Source organism: Neoarius graeffei, chromosome 4 (assembly GCF_027579695.1).
Source record: "Neoarius graeffei isolate fNeoGra1 chromosome 4, fNeoGra1.pri, whole genome shotgun sequence".
NCBI lineage: Eukaryota > Metazoa > Chordata > Actinopteri > Siluriformes > Ariidae > Neoarius > Neoarius graeffei.
The window spans coordinates 17,620,561-17,640,899 of record NC_083572.1 but is presented as its reverse complement, the minus strand read 5'-3'; the positions used below and the strand labels follow the sequence as shown (position 1 = coordinate 17,640,899).

General features: G+C 40.0%; 1 protein-coding gene across 1 annotated transcript; it reads right to left on the bottom strand.

The window, feature by feature from the left end:
* Positions 1-699: 699 nt before the first annotated feature.
* LOC132884319 (ADP/ATP translocase 3-like) lies at positions 700-15,250 on the bottom strand. Its single transcript, XM_060918148.1, has 4 exons — positions 15,136-15,250; positions 7,576-8,062; positions 5,646-5,786; positions 700-1,340 (listed from the first exon to the last, which is right to left on the bottom strand). Exons 1-4 carry the CDS (start codon positions 15,244-15,246, stop codon positions 1,183-1,185), a joined length of 897 nt encoding a protein of 298 aa, XP_060774131.1. The 5' UTR covers positions 15,247-15,250; the 3' UTR covers positions 700-1,182.
* Between the last annotated feature and the right edge of the window lie 5,089 nt (positions 15,251-20,339).

Sequence of the window (20,339 nt, the reverse complement as noted above, 5' to 3'; positions counted from 1 at the left end):
AACTTCATATCTTCAAGCCAACGTGTGATGTTCTTTTTATTATATAGACACATTCACAAACAAAAAGTACCCAAATTTATCAAAACAACTCATCGATTTCATCACGAGTCACATAGAGATTTAGGTCACAGTTTTTGTTCACCATGTCCCGGCTGTAACTCATATGAAAAATACAAGTGGTGTATTTCCCAGTAAAATGCTCATATCCATATAATATTGTAACATGGTACAGTTTGGGATTAAGTAGCAAACTATTCAGCAGGGTTTGTGTCCTTCGCTTAGCACTGGCACTATGAAGCCAGTTTAGCTAACAAACTATGCAAGCTTGACTTGTTCAGTATCCCCTCCATAAATATTGGACACAAATCCAGTTCTTTAGGTCACACAGACTCACTGGTGTGGTTTACGACCGAGTGTGACCTCTATATAAACATGAACACGTTTCACTATATAGCTAAATGCTGTAAACTCATGGGGTAGCCGTCTTGATTAACTGCTAGCACTTTTTCTCAGCACATTTTGGTATCACATTTCACAACAAGAGGCTACCTACTAGCAACTTAGCAATGCAATTTGAAGTCATATATGAACAGAGTATCTCGCTGATTTTAAAAATCACTACATTAACTAGAAATCTAGAACCAAAATATCCATGACACATCTGCTATGAAGATTTGGGCATGAAATCATACAGTTACGGTGAGACAGACTTTCATTACGTCATTAGCTTTATTAGCCTCACAGCTCCAGTGCAACACCAAATGGACACAAAACACGTCTGACTGACTACATTTGAGGGATGTGGAAAACCGTAAAACTGATTTTTCGCGGAGATATTTTGTTAAAACGGTCATGCTGAGCTGGTATAAAGTTGGAAAGACATGGCGATACTGAATTGCTTCGAGTGTAGATATTTAAGATGCGATTTTTTTCAACAAACTGAGTCAAATCCCCAACAAATATCTAATTGTGATGTTTTCCGTAATAACACACACACACCTTTCTTTGTGCGAGGTAGCACTGAAGGTCTTACTACTTCATTTTTCTTGTGCAATACCGTATGTATAATATAAAATACAGTTGTACTGTATGTATATAATGATAAAGGTGACTTTTAGTTCTGTCTCCGTCCTGTTATTATCCAACATTCAGTGACTTTGTCTAAGTAACCAAGATGGATATTCAGATGATTTTCTTTATCTCATCGTAAATCACTAGCACAAGGGCGCCTCCCATGCTTCTGAGAATATTTGACCAAGTTCCCTTATAGAAAGCCTGGACACCTTCATTACGAACAATCTTCTTCCAGCAGTCCACTGTGCCAGTGTAGATGACGTCTGCTGCGATTGGAGGAAAAAAAAAAAAAGGACATAACTTGTGTAGAACAGGTTGAACCAGCGATAATTATTATGCAATTTCCATCAATGCCATACTGGTGTAGATGAGGCTTAAACAAAGTTCAATATGAATAGTAAGAAGGACTGCGTGAGTTTGTTAGATGAAAAATACATAGCATGTACAAAAAAGGCAGAAGGATGCATGGGCTTCCTGTTTTACACATGCGTTATTTAGCTAGTGAGACAGACAATGGAAAACATTCAGAAACTCTTCTGGTGTGAACTGGTCTTTAGAATTTGCAGGCTTAAATTCTCAGTCATACAGTGCTGAGCGTAAATGAGTACACCCCCTTTGAAAAGTAACATTTTAAACAATATCTCAATGAACACAAACAATTTCCAAAATGTTGAGGAGACAAAGTTTAATATAACATCTGTTTAACTTATAACGTGAAAGTAAGGTTAATAATATAAAAACTTAGATTACACATTTTTCAGTTTTACTGAAATTAGGGTGGTGCAAAAATGAGTACACCCCACAACAAAAACTACTCCATCTAGTACTTTGTATGGCCTCCATGATTTTTAATGACAGCACCAAGTCTTCTAGGCATGGAATGAACAAGTTGGCGACATTTTGCAACATCAATCTTTTTCCATTCTTCAACAATGACCTCTTTTAGTGACTGGATGCTGGATGGAGAGTGATGCTCAACTTGTCTCTTCAGAATTCCCCAAAGAAAATAATTTCTTTACACCACAAAGATGAAGGCTACAAGAAGATCAGCAAAGCTTTACTTATCAGTCAGAATACTGTAGCAAAAGTGGTACAAAAATTGAAGAAAGATGGAACTGCAACCATCTCACAGAGACGTCCAGGTCATCCACGGAAGTTAACACCTCGACAGGAGCGTCTTCTGATGAGAAGGGTTGAAGAAAATCGGCATGCGAGTTCACTGCAGTTATCTAAAGAAGTAGAAAGCCAAACTGGGGTGACTATTTCCCGTGACACAATACGGTGTGCACTGCAGAGGAATGGCATGCATGGATGCCGTCCACGAAAGAAGCCTCTCCTAAAGCCCAGGCACAAAAAAGCCCGCCTAAATTTGCCAGGGCCCATGCTGACAAAGATGAAGACTACTGGGACTCTATACTCTGGAGTGATGAGACAGAGATAAATGTTTTTGGAACTGATGGCTTCAAAACTGTATGGCATCACAAAGGTGAGGAATACAAAGAAAAATGCCTGGTGCCTACAGTGAAACATGGTGGTGGCAGTGTCCTTATGTGGGGCTGCATGAGTGCTGCTGGTGTCGGGAGCTGCATTTCATTGATGGCATCATGAATTCACAGATGTATTGCTCTATACTGAAAGAGAAGATGCTACCATCACTCCATGCCCTTGGTCGTTGTGCACTTTTCCAACATGACCAAACACACATCTAAGGCCACTGTTGGATTTCTGAAGAAGAACAGGGTGAAAGTGATTCAGTGGCCAAGTATGTCTCCTGATCTGAACCCAATCGAACACCTATGGGGAATTCTGAAGAGACAAGTTGAGCATCGATCTCCATCCAGCATCCAGTCACTAAAAGAGGTCATTGTTGAAGAATGGAAAAAGATTGATGTTGCAAAATGTCGCCAACTTGTTCATTCCATGCCTAGAAGACTTGGTGCGGTCATTAAAAATCATGGAGGCCATACAAAATACTAGATGGAGTAGTTTTTGTTGTGGGGTGTACTCATTTTTGCACCACCCTAATTTCAGTAAAACTGAAAAATGTGTAATCTAAGTTTATATTATTAACCTTACTTTCACGTTATACGTCAAACAGATGTTATATTAAACTTTGTCTTGTCAACATTTTGGAAATTGTTTGTGTTCGTTGAGATATTGTTTAAAATGTTACTTTTCAAAGGGGGTGTACTCATTTACGCTGAGCACTGTGTGTAATCAATTGGCAGACACTTTTATCCAATGCAACTTGCATATAAGGAGAAAAAAATGGAATCTAAACACATAGATGATAACAGCTTGACTGGAAAGCCATCCGTTATCCGTAACCGTTTATATCCTTTGCAGGGTCGTAGGCAAGCTGGAGCCTATTCCAGCTGACTATGGGTTAGAGGCGGGGTACACCCTGGACAAAATCACAGCATAGCTGACACATGGAGACAAACTCTCATTCACACTTACGGTCAATTTAGAGCCACCAATTAGCCTAACCTGCATGTGGGGGAAACCGGAGCACCCGGAGGAAACCCACACAGACATGGGGAGAACATGCAAACTCCACACAGAAAGGCCCCCATCGGCCACTGGGCTCAAACCCAGAACCTTCTTGCTGTGAGGCAACAGTGCTAACCACTACACCACCGTGCCTGGAAATGAAATTGACAAATTTCTTAGATTGGTGTCTGATGCTTTTTTATTGTTGTTGTTTTGCATGTTAGCCACAACTTGAATGTTGTTAACAAGTGAGAGAATCTTACAGGTTTACAATTTAGCATGATGCAAACTGCATGTTTAAAAAGCAAATGGCATGAGGTGGCTCAGTAACATCATTTGTACATAATGTTTCATAAAATAGCAGAAAACCCCATATTAAAAAAATAATTCGACAAATTTCATTAGAATTGTATCACTTCTAATACTGTATACTACAATCCCACCTTCAGACATTGGGCTACACTCAGTACCTCAGTCAAAAAGCTGAAATTATGTTCTGAGGAAGACAGTGAGTGGGGTGGCATGGTGGTGTAGTGGTTAGCACTGTCGCCTCACAGCAAGAAGGTCTTGGGTTCGAGCCTAGCAACCGACGGGGACCTTTCTGTGTGCAGTTTGCATGTTCTCCTCGTGTCTGCGTGGGTTTCTTCCGGGTGCTCCATTTTCCATACCGTCCAAAGACATGCAGGTTAGGCTAATTGGTGGCTCTAAATTGACTGAGTGTCAATGGTTGTTTGTCTCTATGTGTCAGCCCTACAATGACCTGGCAGCTTGTCCAGGGTGTACCCTGCTTCTCACCCATAGTCAGCTAGAACAGGCTCCAGCTTACCCATGACCCTGCACAGGATAAGCGGTTACGGATAATGGATGGATGGAAGACAGTGAGTTTGGTGAAGCCAAATAGTAGCTATGATGGTTTTTTTTTTCATCTGCTAGGCGGGGCGGCGTAGTGGTTAGCATTGTCGCCTCACAGCAAGAAGGTCCTGGGTTCGAACCCAGCAGCTGATGGGGACCTTTCTATATGGAGTTTGCATGTTCTCCCCATGTTTGTGTGGGTTTCCTCCACAGTCCAAAGACATGCAGGTTAGGCTAATTGACGGCTCTAAATTGACCGTAGGTGTGAATGGTTGTTTGTCTCTATGTGTCAGCCCTGCGATGACATGGCGACTTGTCCAGGGTGTACCCCGCCTCTTGCCCATAGCCAGCTGGGATAGGCTCCAGCTCGCCCGTGACCCTGTACAGGATAAGCGGCTACAGATAATCGATGGATGGATAGTTTAAACAGTACTAAACTGGCAGCTAGACGCTTTTTTTTTACTTGGCATCCATATTATTTATTATGTAGCTACTAAAACTAAAGTAAACCGTGATCACAAAATACAGTACCAGTCAAAAGTTTGTTCACCCCACTCTACTCATTTATAGGGTTTTCTGTATTTTGACTATTTTCTACATTGTAGAACAATACTGAAGAGATCAACACTATGAAATAACATATGGAACAGATATGGAATTATGTGGTAAACAAAAAAAGTGTTAAGCAAAATTAATTTCATATTTTAGATTCTTCCAAGTAGCCAGTGTTTACCTTGATGACACTTTGCACACTATCGGCATTATCTTAACCAGCTTCATGAGGTAGTTACCTGGAATGCTTTTCAGTTCACAGGCGTGTCTCGTCAAAAGTTACTTAGCGGATTAATTTCTTGCCTTCCTAATGCGTTTGAGATCAAGCAGTAAATAATAACAATACAGTAAATAGCCCTATTCCGCAACTGTAGTAATCCATATTATGTCAAGAACCGCTCGACTAAGTAAAGAGAAACGATATCCATCATTACTTTAAGACATGAAGTGTCTTTTAATAAAAGAAAAATAAAGAAAAACAATCTAATTAGAAGGTGTGTCCAAACTTTTGCCTGGTACTGTATTTCAGGGACAGGGACAAACATGACAAAATGGCAATTTTGGGGAAACAACTTTTTAAAATGCTGAGCAAACACGGCTTCCATTGGTTTGTTTGTTGTTGGTTTCTGAACCAACTACTGACTATTGCTATTCAGCTAAGTCTACTGACTTACCCCCTTTAAGTCCTGATTGCATCATCATGCGACGACGCACTGTATCAAAAGGGTAGGAGATGAGTCCAGCAACTGTAGTCACGCTCTGCGCGATCATCCAGCTTATCACAAAGTGGACATTCTTTGGATCTGGAAACGTACCTGTACAACAGATCAAGGCTTTCAGGACAATATTCAGCGTGCATGCTGAAGATTTTGCACATTACTATTCAGATCTCAGATGAAGCTACAGACTTAAGTGCTATTCGATTATGTATGAGTTATGTACATGCAGTGGAGTCGTGCATCCTTGAATCCATTTTTCTGCTATTAGCTCGAGCGAGGATCAGTATTAAGTCCAATGCCACGGGTTGTACAATATGTCACACTGAAGTGTATATTTTGGCTTGCAATTACACACGCACAAAAAAAACCCAAAAACTTATGAAATACATAAACGTGGCACTTACTTGAGTAATACTATCCATTAAAGTCCATGAAAAGGGTTTTTTCCCCCCACAAGGACAAGTAACAATCAGAGATATTGATTATAAATTAAATTAAGCAGTAAGCTTAACAGATGATAGCTTGTTTATCCTTGAATCCACTTTATATTATTCATCTGAAAAATTAAATGAGCAAATTAAAAGCATGATATAATAGCCTACATCCCACACATTACAGTTTCACAGCTTCACACACTTTACAGTTGATCTTACGGCTACATTTGTTGTGTGCACAATTAACTGTAAATCACACCATATTAAAAAAGAAAAAAAGAAAAAAATAATAGGATGTGCTGGATTAAGTGCTATTTTATAAGCTTCTGAATAATGAAAGCCTTATTGTTCAATTAAACATAGAAAAAAATTCAGTGACTAATGGGATGACTATAATTACAACTATTCATGCAGTAATATGAGGATATTTCAAAAAGTTCTCAGCTTCACCCAGAAACAAGGGGTGTAACTCCAATTTTGGGCCATAACTGTATCCTATAAAGCCTGTCCACAAAAAACTCAAATGAAAGAAGCAATTAAAGAAAAAAGGAGAGGAAAGCTTCAAGCTGGCGTGCTCTTGTTCCAAGACAATGCACCCATCCACACAGCGCAGGTGGCAGTGGCAGAAGCAGCCAAATGTGGCTTTGAACTATTGCCCCATGCACTTTACTCACCCAACCTGGCACCGTCTGACTTCTATCTGTTCCCTAAACTGAAATCTCACTCGCGTGGCCACCATTTTCAGAGTGATGATGAAGTCATCCATGTTCTTAAGAAGTATCTGGAGGCTCAAGATGTGACCACCTTCCACAAACGGATAGCGAAGCTTGATCATCAGTGGCCCGAGTGCATTGAAGCTAAAGGAGACCATGTAGAAAAATAATGCAAGAACAATCTTTCTCCTGTGACGTTTTCTGGGCGAGGCCGAGAACTTTTTGAAGTACCCTCATACTTTGACGATACACTAGACTCCTAATTAATGTGTTTCAATGCTTGCCCCATATGAGGGTGAAGCCCAGGTGTCCACAAACCTTTGGTCAGGTCATATAGTGTCTATATAATTTTTTTTTTTATTTTTAATTTAAAAAATGAAATGTAGGGGCTACTTCCATTTTATGTCCCCATGTTCTATCCCTGATCCTTTTTCAGGTTTAAAGGCAAGTGCTCATCTTTAAAGGTGAATAAGTGATCAAGATGCTTTTGAAATCCCAGTCTTGGATGCATCTAGTCAAGAACAATCTGGCAACCTTGGATGCATCACCAACATGCAGGTAATTTGCATGATCCAAATGGGGGAGTCCAGAAAACACAATTAAACATATGCAGAACTTTCCCTGTGTAGTTATAGACAACACTTTTGGACTCAAGTCACCAACTCTAAATATGGCCCTCAGTATGGACACATGTAAAGCTGGCTATAACTTATCTAAACAGTAAAACAGTGCCCTCACTCTTGATGGTGTCGTAGATGCCAAAGTAAGCAGCCCTGTAGATGATGATGCCCTGCACAGACACACTGAAACCACTGTAAAGACCTCTTGGTCCATCAGTCTTGAGTATTTTCCCAAAACAGTCACGCAGTCCGGTGAATTCCCTCTGCACTCTTTCCTTGCCAATGTCTGCTGCCAGACGAGTGCGAGCGAAGTCTAGTGGGTAGACAAAACAGAGAGATGTGGCCCCTGCAGCACCCCCTGAGGCCAGGTTACCAGCAAAGTAGCGCCAGAATTGCGTGCTCTGGTCCACACCATCCAGGAATAACTTCTTGTACCTATCCTTGAAGGTGAAGTTGAGGGCCTGTGTCGGAATGTACCGGATCACGTTGGCCAGGTTGCCTCTCCAGTATGAAAGGACACCCTGCTCTTTGGGGATGCGAATAATGCAGTCGATGAAGCCCTTGTAGTACTTTTCTGCCACAATGTGCTTGCTGGCATTTTGTACCTATGGAGAGATTTGAAAATTCCAACGTTAGATCTTCAGGAAATGGAGCTGAAAATGATGGAAGGATAGAAAAAGTGATGGACTGGTGTCCCATCAAAGGTGTATTAAGCCCATCGAGCCCAGTGTTTCTATAATAGTCTCCAGATCCACTACAATCCTGATGAGTAGTTACCAACAATGAATGTTGATCAATCTTAAAACTAGAAGGGTACTCTAGGGTAGAGTGAATACCTCCGCCAAGCAACATATGATCATCATCAAAATCACTTGAACCTAGGGCAATACTGAAGCTGTACACCAAATTTCATCAAAATCCGTTTGCTATTTTTTGAGTTACCTTGGGAACAGACAAAAAGAAAATCTTGGACCCATATACATATCCGGATTTGCATCAAAATCAAACTAATTGTTTCTTGGCCCGTGGTCCACCTTTCCTCAAAATTACATCAAAATCTTTTCACTATTTTTTGAGTTACGTTGGGAACAGATAAACAAACAAAGAGGTGAAAGCATAATCTCCTCCAACAAAATTTCAATTTAAAAACATGATTTTTAAGTAGTGACCTCTTTTTGGATAGCTGATTCCCAAATTGGTATATTAGTAATTTAGGTATATTGCTGGTGGCTTGGTGGAAATAACATTTTCACATACGAGATAATGAGATGAGATGAGATGAACACTTGCCAGGTGGTGTAGTGGTTAGCACTGTTGCCTCACAGCAAGAAGGTCTTGGGTTCGAGCTCAGCGGCCAACGGGGGCCTTTCTGTGTGGAGTTTGTATGTTATCCCCGTGTCTGCGTGGGTTTCCTCCGAGCGCTCCAGTTTCCACACAGTCCAAAGACATGCAGGTTAGGCTAATTGGTGGTTCTAAATTGACCGTAGGTGTTAATGTGAGTGTGAATGGTTGGTTGTCTCTGTGTGTCAGCCCTGCCATGATCTAGCGACTTGTCCAGGGTGTACCCCGCCTCTCGCCCAAAGTCAGCTGGGATAGGCTCCAGTTTGCCTGCTACCCTGCACAGGATAAGCGGTTAATGGATGGAATACTTGCTTGAAACCATGGACTGGTTCCAGATCAGATTTATTATATTACCCAATCTGATACACTGATGTATTTTATCCCATATATGTGTGTGATGTCAGACATATTGCCTCTTTATATTGGTGGTTTTGGCCATATTTATTAATGAAAAGTACCAGATGCTCTAGAAAAGCTAGAGATCCGGCTTGCAAGACTAACTAGCAGTTAACTAGCTGACTAGCTATTAGTGATGGGAGGAGTGCACTGAGGTGTCTAAAATGTACGTTCATAGATCCTGAACCTCGAAATGTATTTGATCAACCAAGATGTTTTTGCTTCTCTAGATTTGTACAGGAGTTATCAGGCTAATATTGTTATCAAATAATGGACGCCTGTCTCATCCAAAATCATTAGGCTCATGGCTTTTAATGAAACAAATATTGGACAATGACTACAACTGGGTTAAGGTACGGAACCCCTGAACTGTAAGTTGTATATTTAAAAATACTGCTACAGTATATACAGTACTTGCTAGATTTCACAATATTGTTATATCTCATTATTTAAAATGTCTGACTGTCATATTTTGTTGAGCTTTATTATTATGATGATGACAGTTACACTAATTATAGCAGGCCTATAAAGTAACACGTCATAATCTGCTGGGCCAGTTATGTAATCTGCTAAACCTGTTGTGTAGGTGCACGCGTCTTGTGCTGCACGTGTGTGTGTGTGTGTGTGTGTGTGTGTGTGTGTGTGTGTAAGACACTGTTCCGGTAAAGTGTAAACATCTTTATAAATTAATGAAACATTTATATGTGTTTCTGTTACACAACGAGTTAGATATGACACCATTCTAGAACCATACAAGTTCTCGGCGTGTGTTTACACACTGTATATACAGTGGGGCAAAAAAGTATTTAGTCAGCCACCAATTGTGCAAGTTCTCCCACTTAAAAAGATGAGAGAGGCCTGTAATTTTCATCATAGGTACACTTCAACTATGAGAGACAGAATGGGGGGAAAGAATCCAGGAAATCACATTGTAGGATTTTTAATGAATTAATTGGTAAATTCCTTGGTAAAATAAGTATTTGGTCACCTACAAACAAGCAAGATTTCTGGCTCTCACAGACCTGTAACAACTTCTTTAAGAGGCTCCTCTGTCCTCCACTCGTTACCTGTATTAATTGCACCTGTTTGAACTCGTTATCAGTATAAAAGACACCTGTCCACAACCTCAAACAGTCACACTCCAAACTCCACTATGGCCAAGACCAAAGAGCTGTCAAAGGATACCAGAAACAAAATTGTAGACCTGCACCAGGCTGGGAAGACTGAATCTGCAATAGGTAAGCAGCTTGGTGTGAAGAAATCAACTGTGGGAGCAATTATTAGAAAATGGAAGACATACAAGACCACTGATAATCTCCCTCGATCTGGGGCTACACGCAAGATCTCACCCCGTGGGGTCAAAATGATCACAAGAACGGTGAGCAAAAATCCCAGAACCATACGGGGGGACCTAGTGAATGACCTGCAGAGAGCTGGGACCAAAGTAACAAAGGCTACCATCAGTAACACACTACGCCGCCAGGGACTCAAATCCTGCAGTGCCAGACGTGTCCCCCTGCTTAAGCCAGTACATGTCCAGGCCCATCTGAAGTTTGCTAGAGAGCATTTGGATGATCCAGAAGAGGATTGGGAGAATGTCATATGGTCAGATGAAACCAAAATAGAACTTTTTGGTAAAAACTCAACTTGTCGTGTTTGGAGGAGAAAGAATGCCGAGTTGCATCCAAAGAACACCATACCTACTGTGAAGCATGGGGGTGGAAACATCATGCTTTGGGGCTGTTTTTCTGCAAAGGGACCAGGACGACTGATCCGTGTAAAGGAAAGAATGAATGGGGCCATGTATCGTGAGATTTTGAGTGAAAACCTCCTTCCATCAGCAAGGGCATTGAAGATGAAACGTGGCTGGGTCTTTCAGCATGACAATGATCCCAAACACACCGCCCGGGCAACGAAGGAGTGGCTTCGTAAGAAGCATTTCAAGGTCATGGAGTGGCCTAGCCAGTCTCCAGATCTCAACCCCATAGAAAATCTTTGGAGGGAGTTGAAAGTCCGTGTTGCCCAGCGACAGCCCCAAAACATCATTGCTCTAGAGGAGATCTGCATGGAGGAATGGGTCAAAATACCAGCAACAGTGTGTGAAAACCTTGTGAAGACTTACAGAAAACGTTTGACCTCTGTCATTGCCAACAAAGGGTATATAACAAAGTATTGAGATGAACTTTTGTTATTGACCAAATACTTATTTTCCACCATAATTTGCAAATAAATTCTTTAGAAATCAGACAATGTGATTTTTCTGGATTTTTTTTTCTCATTTTGTCTCTCATAGTTGAAGTGTACCTATGATGAAAATTACAGGCCTCTCTCTCATCTTTTTAAGGGGGAGAACTTGCACAATTGGTGACTGACTAAATACTTTTTTGCCCCACTATACAGCAACTTTTTTAGCACAGCATCGTGTTACAAGTTGAAGCAGTTATAATAATAATAATAATAATAATAAACATATGTCTTATTGTAACAGGTTACCTTTCTTTACATAATATTCACAAATTCATTTCGGGATATTTGGTAGTAATAGTGTTTCAAGGTCTTTTGTATCTTATCATTTTTCCATAAGGAAAAAAAAAACAAAACTCTGGTATATACTAGGCTAAAGGCTTCTGCTTCCAAGGCTATGACCACAAAAATCTGCTTAGTCACATTGTTTACATGTCAATAAGTATTTATGTTGTCAGCAAGATTGGATGTCCTCGTGTATACCCACAGTACATGTACAGTATATGCTTCTTGGACAACCAATAACTTGCTTCTTGTTTTAATTTGGTATCAAATTTTCTAAATATGTCACATCACACACATCACATTACATTATCTCTAGCCGCTTTATCCTTCTACAGGGTCGCAGGCAAGCTGGAGCCTATCCCAGCTGACTACGGGCGAAAGGCGGGGTACACCCTGGACAAGTCGCCAGGTCATTCTAAATATGTACCATTACTTATTTATAGATAAGTATCTGTATAAGTAAAGATAAGTAAGAATATTGTGGGGGGAAAAATGCTTGGGTGAGATAAACTTCCATTATGTTCTTTAGATTAGTCTTTTAGCTCCAAAACCAACCTATTGCTGGGTTTCACGTGACGTCACATCCGCCTCATTAGTTATTCAAAACTTCAGCTGGTGGTCTACCAAAGCTCAGTTGACAAAGTGTTTGTATGGAGAAGGTGCATTGCTCGCATGAAAAATGCCTTACGCTTGCGTTGTTTTAGGTTGTTCGAATCAATCAAACCGTGAAACCGATAAATTTCTTCAGGGTTCCCCAGGAACCAATAAAAAAGGGTGAACGAACACAGGCTTTCACAAAAAGACGCTGAGAAAGGTGGCTTTTGAACCTCTCAGTGAAATCGAAGGAAGCCGAGTCGAAGCATGCTCGAGTTTGCAGTGATCACTTCGTGAAAGGTTTGTATATCCTTTTTAGCTACGTCGTTAGTGTTTTCCAAGTTGTCTTGCCATGTGTCGTTATTTTACGATACTTTTTTAGTCACGACGTGCTAAAGTCCCCAGCTGTTTCTGTGTTTACTCCTCACAAAGTCCATATGCATGAAGGTCGCAACAAAATTCTTACCCAGCCGTACAGTTAGAATGCGCCGTGATCACTTCTCCGTCTTGTTTAACTAAGATCCAGGTCTTTAAAGGGGTTTCTGATGATCTTTGTGAATGATTTACCTGAGAGATAAGAGCCAACACAAGTGAGCATCAAGCCAACTGTTGTTTGTTTACACTTCAACTTGCAGCACTTCGTTGTAAAGACACAAACGAAAAGCTTTTAAAAAACCAAACAAACATACTTACACGGACAAAAACAATACAGGATTCATTCGGCAGCAACTTGATAGCGAGGTCCTTTACCCAGCCACATACAAAAAAAGTTGTAAGCCTCCATACTCTTCCACGCTTTCATCTGTTTTGCGGTGTAGAAGGACGTCTGCAACACCAGATAGTTTGAGATGTCGGGGAACTCGACTGAAGAGTAGTTTTCAAGATAATATGACAAATCCTTCTTTCCCAGACTGTAGGGGTCGATTCCATTGCACATAGCAATCTTCTGAATATATTTAAAGCCAGCAGTGGCTTCTAGATTATGAGCGTACTCTGATAACTTGTCACTAGTTGTTTGCACTACGGCAGTTGTTTAGACCACCAGCTATTTCACTTCCGGTAAAACCGCTAAGAAAAGTCAAGTGACCTGAAACCCAGCAATAGACATCAGATTAAACCTGTCTTGTCTGATCACCTATATTTGAAATAAGGGCATAACTGTGTCCACTGTCTGAGCTAATTTCTGATATTAAGTGATTTTATAGCACTGCTATGTTGAATTCTCAAATCTGATTGGTCAGAAGATACCCACTGTTTCTATAACAGCAGACAAAAATGTCAGCTGTAAATCAAATCACAGGTTTAGATGAATGCACTCTGATGAAGTCACAGGGACTTACATGGTGGACTCTATACTCCAAGTCTAATAATAAATAGATTTCAAAAAGCTATGTCATTCTTTTAAAAATTAATAATATTTAATAAGGTGAAGCTTTCTGAAAGGAGATATTCATTGAACGTTTAATGAAGGAGTCTCCAGCGTAAAGGACGCCATTTGTAATAATCAGTACTTTTTGATACCATAGTATGGATGACTTTCTGCGTTCTGGTTTCTTATCTTCATTCATTTTCTATACCGCTTATCCACTGTGGGTTGTAAGTGAACTAAAGCCAATCCCACCTAGCACTGGGCGAGAGGCGGGGTACACCCTGGACAGGGTGCTAACACAGAGAGATAGACAGACATTCATACTCACATTCACACGTATGGGCATCTTAGAGCAGCCAGTCGACCTGAATGTCTTTGGACTGTGGGAGGAAACCAGAGACCGCAGAAGAAACCCATGCAAACACCACACAGAAAGGCCCCGGGTGATTGGCAGGTTTCAACCCAGAGCCTTCTTGCTGTGAGGTGAAAGTTAATCACTGCACCATCTTCTCATCTCATCTCATCTCATCTCATCTCATTATCTCTAGCCACTTTATCCTGTTCTACAGGGTCGCAGGCAAGCTGGAGCCTATCCCGGCTGACTACGGGCGAAAGGCGGGGTACACCCTGGACAAGTCGCCAGGTCATCACAGGGCTGACACATAGACACAGACAACCATTCACACTCACATTCACACCTACGGTCAATTTAGAGTCACCAGTTAACCTAACCTGCATGTCTTTGGACTGTGGGGGAAACCGGAGCACCCGGAGGAAACCCACGCGGACACGGGGAGAACATGCAAACTCCGCACAGAAAGGCCCTCGCCGGCCACAGGGCTCGAACCTGGACCTTCTTGCTGTGAGGCGACAGCACTAACCACTACACCACCGTGCCGCCCCTGCACCATCTTATTAACTTCGAAAGCAACTAAACAAGAGAATCTTGTGAGCTGATGACTGTTTACAACTACTATGACATTAATAACAGGAACAGACTTCTTTTCAGCCTTATTGTTTGTCACTGAAATGAGATGACCCTCTTTGTTGTAATTTGACACCATAATAATCCCATTTACACTGCATTTCATCTACCCACGCTAAAGCAAATTAGACATATCCAGAAACTAATCATTTCAGGTGCATACCATAGATCTTACATTATTTTCCTCTCTAGTGAAATTCTCCACATTTGCTGCAAATGAACTGAAATCCAATGTCAGCACTAATTCTATGGGAAACGCAGAACCAAACCGCTTTACTTTCAGTTCCCGCAGAACTTCTTTAGATGCTTGACATTTAGTTCTTCAAAAATCGCACTGAATGATCCAGGTGATGGGTTACGCACAGGAACACTTCATTTCACGCGTATGGCACGACTACTGGCTCCTGGTCTGCTGACTGTGTTCTGGACTGGTCCGGACTGGTCCTGGGGGCGCTGTGACTCACCTGAAGGAGCAGCTTGACCCTCTCGAGCGGAGCCACGGCGGTTTCTGAGAGCGCAGCCGCGATGCAAACAGCCAGGAAGTCCTTGGCTACGCTGACTGCGGGCTCGCTCATGTTCTATCCGACAACCGCAGCAGCAGTCGGGGGATCAGACATCGGCGTGATCACCTGGAAACTGAGATGAGATGAGATGAGATGGTGGAAGTCTCCCCAAGTCGCCATGGCACCGCGTTTCCGTTTCCAGGTGTGGAGAGAGCGCGCGCTTGCGCACGGCGCGCACAAAACATACTGCACGTGACAATAACAAAGAAACGAAATGAACAGAGATGTTTCTTATTTCTGTAACTGCGCCTCCTCGTTTCCTTCCCAGCCAAGGAACCATGGAAGGGGGAGACGTCTAAAAGAGACTTCCTTTATTTATTAGTTATGCAATTTATTATTATTATTGACAATAATAATAAATAAATAAATAAATAAATAAATTACTTATACTACTAACTGCAACAATAACAACTACTACCAACAAAAGCAACAATAATAACAAGTACTACTACTAACAACAGCAACAACCAACAATAATAACTACGACTACCAACAGCAACAACAATAACAACTACTACTACTAGCAACAATAACTACTACTACCAACAACAACTACTACTAGCAACAACAATAACAACTACTACTACTAGCAACAATAACTACTACTACCAACAACAACTACTACTAACAACAGCAACAACAATAACAACTACTTCTAACAGCAACAACCAACAATAACAACTACTACTACTACTAATAATAATAATAATAATAATTAATAAATAAATAAATTCTACTACTAACTGCAACAATAACTACTACCTACAGCAACAATAATAACAAGTACTACTAATAACAGCAACAACCAACAATAACAACTACTTCTAACAGCAACAACCAACAATAATAACTACTACTACTAACAACAGCAACAACAATAATTACAACAACTACTTCTAACAGCAACAACCAACAATAATAACAACTACTACTACTACTAACAGCAGCAACCAACAATAACAACAACAACAACAACTACTACTACTACTACTACTAATAATAATAATAAATAAATTCTACTACTAACTGCAAAAATAACAACTACTACTACCAACAGCAACAACCAACAATAATAACAACTACTTCTAACAGCAACAACCAACAATAATAACTACTACTACCAACAGCAACAACAATAACTACTAACAACAGCAACAACCAACAATAACTACTACTAACAACAGCAACCAACAATAATAACTACTACTGCCACCAACAGCAACAACCAACAATAACAACTACAACTACTACTAACAGCAGCAACCAACAATAACTACTACTGCCACCAACAGCAACAACCAACAATAATAACAACTACTACTAACAACAACAGCATCAACAATAACAACTACTACTACCAACAACAGCAATCAACAATAATAACTACTACTAACAGCAATAACTACCAACAACAACAGACAAACTACTACTACCAACAAACAACTGCTACTACTACCATCATCAACACATCAATAATAATCACTACTACTACTACTGATAATAATAATGACAATAATAATAATAATAATAATAAATCACAATTAAGGCATAAATTATTATTATTAGTAGTAGGAGGAATATTGTTATTGGTAATAATACATAAAAGTATTACAGCATTACAGATTGATAAAACCACAATTAATGGAATACATTAATAATAATAATAATAATAATAATAATAATAATAATAATAATCACTACTACTACTACTACTACTAATAATAATAATAATAATAATAATAATAATAATAATAAATAAGGGCATATTACAGCATTATGGATATAATAATCTCAGTTCAGTTTGAAATTTAAAGATTTAAGATAAACTTATTATTACTGTCTGTATCACTTCCCTATAGTTCAATATATTATCCTGTTTGCTTAGCTGGATTTGATCTCTAGGAAAATTACAACAGCAGCAGCAGCATACAACCAAAAGGTTTAGACATTTATACAAATCATAGACAAGGCGAGAAACAGATCCAAGGTTAACATTTACACAATGTACACTCTATACCAATCTTAAACCTTTGTATAATTCACACAGGTTCTAGGCCAGAAAGGCTACCATTGTTTTTTCCTTAATAACATGCAAATGCTTTTCATGTTTTGTAGTTTTTCACTTCTTAACACGTTATTTGTGTAGTTCTGTTTCCATTTTGTTCCTGAGAGAAACCGTTGTGAATCTTGATGCTTTACCCCCACCTATTGGTCTGAGGTTAAATGCTTGAACATACAGATGATGGACCAATTTGAAAAGGTCCAGTTTTATTTTTATTAGAATTTAGAATATATTCTGAACAATGTCTTTTGAGAGCATTTGGATAGTTCTTCATAAACATGAATACAATATATTGTTGAACAGTTTGAAGCAAAGAAAGCAAGAAACAGATTTATAGGGGGTTGGTGATACTTGGAAATAACCTAGACAGGAAAAATGCCTGAGCAATGTTTCCAGAGTTACAAGTATTTTCCTCAAAAATAGTTAATTTTGCTCTATTTTGAGTTTAGAGAGTAAAATTTGGAGTTGGAGTAAAATTACAGAGTTAACAGAGTAGGTTGTGGTTCTGAACTGAGTAAAATAGTATGAGTTAATTTCAAGACACACTAAATAGGGTCAAATACCACCATGAAGAGTAAGATATTCACGCTGAATTGAAGAGAACTGACTCTGGAAAAACAGCTCTATCAAAAGAGTAACTTTTACTCTTTTTAGAGAGAGACCAAATGTTACCTGGTGTAGAGTAAAATTCTTCAATTTGAGTAAATTTTACCCAGGCAAATTTCCTGTGTACCCGATAATATGTTTTATTGTTTTTGAAGATTTGAAGACTTGAAGCCAGGAGTGTGGTCAGCACCAAACATGAACAAACCCCCAAAATCGTGAGTTACAAAAAGTGACATATGCTTTGAATAGTTATTTTCATAAGGTTATAAAACTGCCATGACTAATATCCCATATATTTATGACTCATTTACATAAGATGGGTATGTAAGCACATAGGGAGCTCTGGTTAGATATAGGACCTTTGTACAACCCCGATTCCAAAAAAGTTGGGACAAAGTACAAATTGTAAATAAAAACGGAATGCAATAATTTACAAATCTCAAAAACTGATATTGTATTCATAATAGAACATAGACAACATATCAAATGTCAAAAGTGAGACATTTTGAAATTTCATGCCAAATATTGGCTCATTTGAAATTTCATGACAGCAACACATCTCAAAAGAGTTGGGACGGGGCAATAAGAGGTTGGAAAAGTTAAAGGTACAAAAAAAGAACAGCTGGAGGACCAAATTGCAACTCATTAGGTCAATTGGCAATAGGTCATTAACATGACTGGGTATAAAAAGAGCATCTTGGAGTGGCAGCGGCTCTCAGAAGTAAAGATGGGAAGAGGATCACCAATCCCCCTAATTCTGCACCGACAAATAGTGGAGCAATATCAGAAAGGAGTTCGACAGTGTAAAATTGCAAAGAGTTTGAACATATCATCATCTACAGTGCATATCATCATCAAAAGATTCAGAGAATCTGGAAGAATCTCTGTGCGTAAGGGTCAAGGCCGGAAAACCATACTGGGTGCCCATGATCTTCGGGCCCTTAGACGGCACTGCATCACATACAGGCATGCTTCTGTATTGGAAATCACAAAATGGGCTCAGGAATATTTCCAGAGAACATTATCTGTGAAAACAATTCACCGTGCCATCCGCTGTTGCCAGCTAAAACTCTGTAGTTCAAAGAAGAAGCCGCATCTAAACACGATCCAGAAGCGCAGACGTCTTCTCTGGGCCAAGGCTCATTTAAAATGAACTGTGGCAAAGTGGAAAACTGTTCTGTGGTCAGACAAATCAAAATTTGAAGTTCTTTATGGAAATCAGGGACGCCGTGTCATTCGGACTAAAGGGGAGAAGGACGACCCGAGTTGTTATCAGCGCTCAGTTCAGAAGCCTGCATCTCTGATGGTATGGGGTTGCATTAGTGCGTGTGGCATGGGCAACTTACACATCTGAAAAGACACCATCAATGCTGAAAGGTATATCCAGGTTCTAGAGCAACATATACTCCCATCTAGACGTCTCTTTCAGGGAAGACCTTGCATTTTCCAATGTGACAATGCCAAACCACATACTGCATCAATTACAGCATCATGGCTGCGTAGAAGGGTCCGGGTACTGAACTGGCCAGCCTGCAGTCCAGATCTTTCACCCATAGAAAACATTTGGCGCATCATAAAATGGAAGATACAACAAAAAAGACCCAAGACAGTTGAGCAACTAGAATCCTACATTAGACAAGAATGGGTTAACATTCCTATCCCTAAACTTGAGCAACTTGTCTCCTCAGTCCCCAGACGTTTACAGACTGTTGTAAAGAGAAAAGGGGATGTCTCACAGTGGTAAACATGGCCTTGTCCCAACTTTTTTGAGATGTGTTGTTGTCATGAAATTTAAAATCACCTAATTTTTCTCTTTAAATGATATATTTTCTCAGTTTAAACATTTGATATGTCATCTATGCTCTATTCTGAATAAAATATGGAATTTTGAAACTTCCACATCATTGCATTCCGTTTTTATTTACAATTTGCACTTTGTCCCAACTTTTTTGGAATCAGGGTTATAGCCTGGCAGCTGCACTCCTAAAGTGGACAGGCGTACTGGTCCTCATCCATCTCCAAAATCTGTCACATACTAGCTCCAAATGACACACCCTAGGACACATGCAGAATAAACAACGTGAAGGGTTGATGTTAACACTTCATCACTAGGTGTACATCTTCATGGCTGGGACAGAAGAGATCTATTGAGCTCAGTGGCCAAGTGCTAGGAATGATGGCATTCTACTTCCTTGTGGACCGCAGCTGTGGTCTACCAGTTATTGTTTCAAATAGGAAGAGAGGCAGGCCTCTTCATTTTGGACAACAGTCTGCCTAGAAGAGGGTTACTCTGACCATAAATCAGAGCTTTGGAAAACTCCGCTCATCTGTATGGGATCATAGCGGTATCAGCACTGCAACCAAAGTGTACCAAGCAGTTGTCCTAACTACCTTGTTGTATGGGTGTGAAACTTGGACCATATACAGCAGACACGCA